General features: G+C 38.2%; 1 protein-coding gene across 1 annotated transcript in view; it reads right to left on the minus strand.

Moving 5' to 3' along the window:
* Positions 1-7,705, minus strand: part of SH3YL1 (SH3 and SYLF domain containing 1) — a gene marked incomplete at both ends in the record, with an annotated part of 10,899 nt that extends 3,194 nt beyond the window's left edge. Inside the window, 5 exons of the mRNA XM_010160379.1 lie at positions 567-695; positions 3,018-3,130; positions 5,867-5,931; positions 6,470-6,583; positions 7,595-7,705. Coding sequence (XP_010158681.1) covers positions 567-695; positions 3,018-3,130; positions 5,867-5,931; positions 6,470-6,583; positions 7,595-7,705 — 532 coding nt within the window. The remainder of the gene's footprint in view (positions 1-566; positions 696-3,017; positions 3,131-5,866; positions 5,932-6,469; positions 6,584-7,594) is intronic.
* Between the last annotated feature and the right edge of the window lie 1,172 nt (positions 7,706-8,877).

The following is an 8,877-nucleotide window of genomic DNA, read 5'->3' on the forward strand; positions in this document are numbered from 1 at the left end:
AGTGTGAGGAGGAAAGAGTTGCAGAGAACTTCATGACCTGATCACAATCCCCACTGCCTGTCCTTCTGTGCACCACTCAGGCTAGGGAGGTAGAAAGTTGTGAGTGAAGTTGGGAGGCGTGAGGGGAGGGTATTTTTTAGATTTGTTCTTACTTCTCATAGTCCTACTCTCTTATTAACTGGAAATAAATTTCCACAAGACAAATCTATTTTGCCCCTGAGAGTAACTGGTAAGCGATATCCCTGTCCTTATCTCAACCCATAAGCTTTTCATTGTATTTTCTCCCCCTGTCCTGTCAAAGACAGGGAGTGATAGAATGGCTGGGTGGGCATCTGGCAGCTAGGCAAGGTCAATCCACCATAGATATATAATTTTTAAATAGTCAGCACCTTCTCAATACCAATTGCATGATGTCTAAATTGAAGACACCCTTGCCCCACAAGAAACTCTAAACCCAGCACAGTATGTTCTCACAAAAGACTTTTTCCACAGTGAAACTGATATGTGTCATATTTCATTTTGCCACTATGCCTTCACTGAATCATTGAGATCTGAAGAGAACTTACTTGCGATTTGTCTCTTTCCTTTCAATTAAACAGGTTCCTTCCAGAGATACACCTGCAAACAGTCCTCGAGATTTGCAGTACGTATAGACAGCAGCAGAGCTTCTCAGAGAAACATCCCCTTCTAAGTTTCTAGAAGGAAAAAAGTTTCCGTTAATATTCTGCAATACAGCTTTGCAATGTGAACAGCAATTGTCTTTTTATTTTAATCTGACCAAAGGCCAGCAAGTTTCACTTCACTCTGTTCTTACAAATTCTACTGAATATATTCAGCTGGGTCAGACTTAAATAAGAACTGAAAATGGATTTCGAGACAGGATCCAGTACAAGGTAATTAATTTGTTTGATAAGGTTTCCTCTGAAGCTCAGAACAATGTTGCCTCATCTGAATGCTCCAGATTAGACCTTCTCTGAATTCAGTAGTCCAAAACAATTAACCCATGTTTTAATCATATTTTAAAACAATCTGATTATGTTTGTGATGACTTGGGTTGATGGTTGGACTGGATGATCTGACAGGTCTTTTCCAACCTTAGTGATTCTGTGAACTCTAGCCAGTATAGCAATTGTTTCTTGATTTTATGGGGCTTAAACCAGCAAAAAATATTACAAGTAAGGACCTCAATAGAACCGAAAGATTACAATGTTTGTCCTACACAGAATACAGAATATTTTAGGTTTGAAGATATCTCAGGGAGTCAGCCAGTCCAACCTCCTGCTCAAAGTGGGCACAGCATCGAACTGAGATCAGGTTGCTCTGGGCTTTGTCTAGCCAGTTTTTGAAGACTTCTATGGAGACAGACTCCACAGGCAGCTTGAGCAACCTCTGCCAATGCTCAATTATACTCATGTTGAAGGTGTTGGGTTTTTTTTCCCCTCATATCCAGTCAGAATTGTCCTTGTTTCCATTTATGAATACCATCTCTCACTATCTTGCCATGCACCTCAGTAAAAAGCTGGGGTCTGTCTTCTTGCTAATCCTCTGTTGGGAATGCAGCTTCCTAGAAGACCTCAAGGTCTTCTCCAGGTTAAATACACTGAGCTCTCCCATCCTCATGGATCATGTCCCTAGGGTGCAGGATTCAGTATTTGTCCTTGCTTAATTTAATGAGGTTTCCTGTCGGATCTTTCCTCTGCACTCTCTAGGTCCATCACTCTGAATGGTGGCCCTGCTCTGAAGTGTATTGGCTGCACCCCCCGATATGGTGTCAGGGGGTATTTGAGAAGCATATTTCATATCTGCTCCTTCAGGTGATTGATAAGAATATCAAGCAGGAGAGGTCCACTGGAACCTGGCCTCTGAATACAACATGAATCATTTACCACTATTCTTCAATCCTGACGTTCCATTTTTTCATCTATTTGCTAGTCTGCCCCACCCCAACACCCAGGCCACAATGTGCCAGCTTGGACCCAGGGATGCTGCAGGACAGCATACTGAATGCCTTGCAATGTGGATGACCTCCACTGCCCTCCCCTGATCCATCTCATCTGTGGAGCAGGTATCATCTTACCCTTCCAGTTTTTTCAGAAAAGATGACAAAACATCAGTAAAGCCATCATAAAAACAAAGGTGTAAGAAGGCATATGTCCCATGAAAAGAGTCTGAGGCAAGTGGGCTTGGTTAGCTTAGAGAGGACTTAGGGTGGGGACTAACAATAGCCTTCAAGTATCTATGAAGAGGCAGTCAAGGATATGAAGAATATTTATAGCAGTGCATGGTGGAAGGACAAGACGCTATGGACATAAATTGAAACAAGAAATTTTTTGATTGGCTGTAACACAAAACTTTTCACAACGTGTACAGCTGAGCAGTAGAGCAGATTGCCCAGAGAGCCTGAGCTGTCTCTATCTCTGGAGGTTTTCATGACCCAGTTGGAATAAAGGCCTGAGCAACCTGATCTGAAGTCATAACAGACCTTGCTTTGAGCAGGAGACTGGACTAGAGATCTCTTAAATTCCCTTCCAAATTAAATTATTCCATGATTGTATCATCTCATCCTTCAGCGCAAGCTGGCTTAATCACTTAGGGTTTGAAAGTAATTATTTGATGTATCTTAATTTAGTGTCAGGCTGATCTGTGATGACAGAAAGCACAGGCCCATCAGTCAATGAAAATAATGGTTCGGTCAGGCACAGTAATACCTGTGCTCTTCATCGAGCCTAGCCAAGCAGTCTCCTGCACAAAGAGAATAAGCCTCAGAACACTTTCCATCTAGTAATAAGTGTCTATATCAGGAAAGAAAAAAAAAAAAAAGGCAACAAGTGACTGAAAAGGTGTAACACTGCAAGAACAATATGACCCTGTCAACATACAGGCTGCACAGGTTGTTTTGTAATATATCCCAAAAAAAAGTCATGTGACTGTTTATAAACAGTTTTAAAAGCTAACTTCCATATTTAGTTTTGCCCCATATTTAAATCCACCCCATATTAAGGAGCTATTTTACTCACCTCCCCAGAGGTCCAATTGCCACAGTAAGATTTCCTCCAAGTGTAAGATTTCCTCCTTTGGCAAAAGCTTCTACTGCTCTTTCATGATTCAATATTATCACTAAGTCTGAAACCTATAAAATATCAAATAAGAGTACTATACTTTCTAAGATGAAAGTTAGAAGGGCATGGGAGAAGAATCTTACATTTTTGCAGGAAAACAGGTGGGAGCATCAAAGATATTTTCCCTTCCCCAAAAGAAAACTAGCTCCAGATTTATCAAGGTTTTAATTGAAGCAAAAATCTCTGAAAATTACATCCTTTCTTGTAAAGGATTCTTTGGAAAGAGTTTTATAACAAAAGTTGATACTTTTTCTGCAAGATAATCAGAAACTAAAAGTCCTTTCACTTAGATTTTTAAACAAATTTGACTTATTTTTTTTCAAGTGCAGATATGGTCAGAATGTGACAGACAACAGCTGTAACAGAAACACTATTTTAATTAAAATTTTCCTAATTAACAGATTTTTATTTCCTATTGGATTTGAAAACTATTAAACCAAATAACTGAAGAACTGACAAAGTATTTTTTCATTAAAAATAAAGATTCAAATGCAAAATAAAAAACAAAAGGAAAATCGCTATTTTTAAAGGACTTTATTTGCCTGGATAGTGACACAAAATGCACATATCAAAGAACTTCTACTACTATTTAAGTTGACACCTATTACCACCAGTACTGTAAAACTACAACTCTCTTGAAATTTGTTAAATTCAAAAGACGACTCCTAGCACTCTTCTTCCAAACTATGAAGCACTTTAAAAAAGGAAAACATCTTTCAAACACAAGCATGACCCTATAAAGATCACTCTATCTTACTTAAAACCTCAGAAAACACACTGCATGTATTAAAAAAGAAATCCTGCAGCACCAGCCTGTTCAACAGAGTAGATTACATTTTTGTAGCTTACTGTGATGGATTATTTTTTAAACAGATGTGCCCAAGGACTACTGTACTTCATCTTTCATCTGGTGGACTTGACTGAGAGCCAGGTTCAGAAAAAACTTTCAACTTACCCCAAATTCCAAACAGGGACAGCACAGAATACAAAAGAAAATACTAAATTATTTGCAAAACAAGGGTGGCCCAGATGTATTACACACAGCGTAAGAGGGGCCTTTGTTATTAGCCCCTGTAACCTCTACCCCATACCAAAAAAAAGGATGGCTGACATGAGAGATTCTGAATCATCCAAGGATGGAGAAAGAATATCATTCAGAATGCTGCTACCTCCTCTTACCCATTAAGAAGATGAATCCATAGTGAGAAAACCTTCAAGGAAAGCATTTAGATGAATTTTAAAATTGGTCTTTAATTTGAGGTACCAAGTTATTTCACTTGGAAAAACATGCAAATACTATGATTTCTGAAGACTGTGATTTCCTGCTTGGTGTTTAAAACCACTATGGCTGTGTCAACTACAATCTCTCCTACAGGAATAAAATTCATCCAATTTCTACAAAGTTTAATTTTATATATGACTAAAAGAATGATGAAATTCAGATTCTGGGCTCCTACGCCACTTAAGTATTTCTGAACAGTATCTCTTCTCTAGAAGTAGTAAATACGATTGTGTTATAATAATGCCAGCAAGGAAAGAGTATTTTACAGGCTGACTAAAATTTCAAATGAAGCGCACAATATTGCTCTGAAAAAACATCCTCTCGGAAATGGGTTCTTTATTGAAATTATGCGAGTAAGTATCAATAGTAAATTATTACATTGTCTAAAATATCAGATAGAGATGATTAAAGGAATCTTTTTGGTAGATTAATCAATGCATCTGAAGAGTCTGTTTAATTGTCATAAAAGAAAAAAAAAAACCAACCTCAACCCCTGGAGCTCAAACTCAAGTGTTTTGTAATGCATTCAGATCCTGTAGCCATGAAAACCAAAGGAAAAAAGCTTACAAAAATTACTAATTTTGTATTCACAGCATCCTTTAAAACGTGCACAGTAATAATGTCCGAGATCACACAGCGAACAGTAAAATATTGATCCATTGCTCATTTTGTGAGTGCTAGCTGACTGGCTGTCAGGACAGGGATAGCTGGTAGCTGTAGGAGACACGCTGGGGGCTGCCGTGTACCACCCAGATCAGCTATGCATGCATTCTCCTGAAGAGCACAATGCCATAGCAAGAGATCGTGTTGGCAGCATACCATTACTTGGATTTTCTTTGGGAATTGGTAGAACAGATGTTGAGCAGAAAGAAAACAGAAGGCCAAGACTGGAGGCCAGGGTGGAAAAGAAGAGGAAAGAAGGAAACAAAGAAGGGTGAAGGAGCTGTGAGGAAGAAGAGACAGGACGCAGAGGCAGAGTGCTCACAGGGCTCAGATCAACAGGATTTCTCTGAACATGCCGAGTCCTGTACTCAACCATTTCTGCTGGCTGGGAACTGGCTCCTTTTCTGTAGCATTCCCTCAGAGGAGGCACCGTCAGTTTTGGCACTCCCAAACTGAATGGTGAAGTCAGAAACCACAGGTTTGAGAGGCAAATGTGTGAAGCACAGTAGCATTAACTACAATAGGCTTGTATGTGAACAGACTGGAAGTTTTCCATAAGGGAAGAATTCTGTCTGCTAGAAGTGAGAAATTGAGGAAATAGCTGTTATGTCACGTCTTTTCCTTTGAATCTCTCCAAGCAATTAGACTGATCAAAACTCCGTATTTTGTCTTGTATAAATGAATTTATAATAGCTTTTTTACACAGAACCTACTATCTCACAAACATTGAGATCTTCATCAATGCATTTTAATTTCTTGCAAAAAAAGCTATCAACGAGTTATTTCAAACGCAAAATTATACCTCAATTCCAATTTCAAATCCACCACCAAGGCCAGCAATTCCTATTGCAGAAGGAGCAGACCAGGCTGTCATGCAAAACAAGACAAATTTACAGAATTTTTAACATGTTACACGAAATACTGATTTTATTATTAGAGTTCAAAAATGCTAAAAGTTCTCTATTTAAAACTATGTTCACAACCACCAGAATGAAAACACTTAACTGTACTGGTTTATCCCACAGGTAGGAATATAAGAAATATGAACTCTCATTTAAACAAATGTTTTCTATAAACATATATATAAATAAGTAATATATAATCTTTTTTTATAAATTACTTATCATATCCATGACAGGACACAATTCATTATTCTAAAAAAAATGTTAAACTATTAGCTTTTATATTTCAGACTTTTCTACAAATGTATTGAAAGCACTATTTAAATCTGGTATAAAGTAGGCACAAAATTTTGAAGACAGCTTTCAAACCAAGCATTGTCACCTGCTGGCTTGACTCCTCACACATCTCGTGTTTTATGCTATGAGAAGAAATACGGAAGAATATTTCTTTTTCTTCTTTTCAATTCTCCCATGAAGTACACCAAAAGAAAATATCCACTTACTTCCATTAGGAAGACGAGCTAATACAATTCCACTTCCGCCTCGAGCGGTCACCAAAAATCCAGCTTTGATAACAGACAAAACGGCAAGGCCTTTGGCTTTAGCTATTACATGGGCTGAAAGAGTAAAATAATTTATTCAAGTTCTTATAAGAGTAATTCAAAGAAAAGGGTAAAATAAAACTCTACATTTAAAAATGTTGAACACATAAGAGTCAAATAACTGAAGCGAAAGTGTAAAGAAAACTGCAGTAAATTTGAGCTGATAATGACACCTCCTATCCACAGTCCACCACAAAGCTAGTCACAGGTTACATTAGCCTGTGCTGAGCTCTACACTGCCACAACAGCTTCACCAACCCTGGTTAGCCCCTATGGAATTAGTTTGCTTATTGCCATGAACATTACGTGAGTACCCATATCAAGATAAAGAGGCAGGAAATAGACGACATCCACGTCTCTACACATTTTTGGAGAAGTCTGAATTTATATCACAGTGACACACAGCAGTGTACTCAGCTTCAATCATTAGACAGTGTTTGTGGCAAATAAAGTGGCATCAGCCTGCAAGTCTTATTACAGGCCTTCTGGAACATAATAGCTAGGAATTCAAAGCCACGACCAGCAACAACAGATGTAGGAAGACACTAAAAGCACAGAGTAACAATGGCAAAAATAAAGAGGACAGCAGCAACTAGGAGCGCTTAATCAGTATCAAAAGAGAAATGTGCCCTGATCTCTTTCCTTCAACTTATTTTCACCTAGCTAAACAGGATAAGCACAAATAGTCAAGACCTAGAGCATCTATTCCAGGTTCTCCCATAAGAATAGATATTCACAGAGTGAGCAGGATACATCCCATTCATCCCAGAGAGAAGCCTTCCTGGGCAGATACCCCAGGGCTGTAAACATGCAAAAGATCTGCCCCAGTAAGTAATGTCTGCCTAGAATACAGACAACTGAACCCCTTTACTTCCAAAATATTTTCACAATAGTTATGGCACCCTAGACCTTCATTCCTCCCGAAGTTATGGACAGTGAAAACAGAGGGAATTGGTAAGACAGCAAGATTTCAAGCCAGGGAGCACCTGGAGGTTTTAGCAGAATCAAAACATTTTCTTTACTCACGAGGTATGATTTTATCGGGTCCGTTTCTGGAAGTTATTTCTGTGAATTCTCGTAATATTTTAGCTGCCTTTTTAGCTTCTGACTTCAAGTTGGAAGGTATAGGGTTATTCACTGTAAAACAATAAAGAAATAAGAAATTATTCAGAATTATAAGAAACTATGGCCAGCTCAGGATAGCTCATATAAAAATAAATCAGTGTAATTTGTATGGGAAAAGTGACTTTTCACAAATGAAGTGTAAACCAAACAAACAGAGAAATGGCAAATAAAAGAAATTATCTTCTGCGTCAGACCCACATTTTACCTCTGATGGTAGTAACAGAAGATGCCACTTAGGAAGAACACACAAGCCCAGTTCTTTTCCACAATCTGTTCCCATCGTAATTCCTCAGAACCCACAGTAAGAGCAAGGATATTGGAGATGTAACCTCAGTTGTTCCTGTCACTATTTATTTATGGGGTCATTGAATATAAATTGGTCTAATACCTTTTCAAACCTGCTGATATTCCATAGCAGCAGTTCACTACCTGCTACTTGAAGAAATGTGTGATTTAATTTAAATTAACATACTATTTACAGTGAATGCCTGCTAGTTCATGTCTCAAGAACTATGGTGAACAACTACTGTATCCAACTTATCCACTACCTTCATGCTTTTATAAATAGCCACAGCCTTCTCCACTTCTTCAGGAGTCCCAGCCTTCTTAATCTCTCCTCAAGGTAGTTGCTCCATCACCCTGATCGCTCTAATTGCTCTTCTCTGTACCATCAACGCTGCCCTTCAAACCCACAACTGTTGACCAGCAAACATACAGCACTAAAAGGTCAACATCTCTGCTTTCTCTCTCTGTTAATGAATGGTATTTCCTTTCTCCTCATGAGATTTCTCTTACAGAACTAAAGCTGCAGCACTGTTCTGAAAGTGAAAAAAATTCTCATTCAGACCAAGAAATTTCCTTCAGAAACCTACTTCCTGTTGAAGTGTTTATCAATATTTTCTCTCCAGTGTGATGCAACATAAGCACCTCCATAGATTTTGGAAAATCTATTAGGGGTAGATTATGTTTGCTTTATAAAGCCACAGACTATAGTAGCAAACACAAAAAATCTTGAAATTTACCCCCCAAATCCACTTGATCATGTATTCTGCAGAACAGGGTTGATTGTGTTTAGATCCATCAGACTTGCTGTCATTAATCAACTACTGAATAGAATCAAGTCTTACAAGATAATAATATTTCGCAACACTACAAATACTAGAATCATAGAATTATTAAAATTA

This window comes from Eurypyga helias, unplaced genomic scaffold (assembly GCF_000690775.1).
Source record: "Eurypyga helias isolate BGI_N326 unplaced genomic scaffold, ASM69077v1 scaffold28201, whole genome shotgun sequence".
Lineage (NCBI taxonomy): Eukaryota > Metazoa > Chordata > Aves > Eurypygiformes > Eurypygidae > Eurypyga > Eurypyga helias.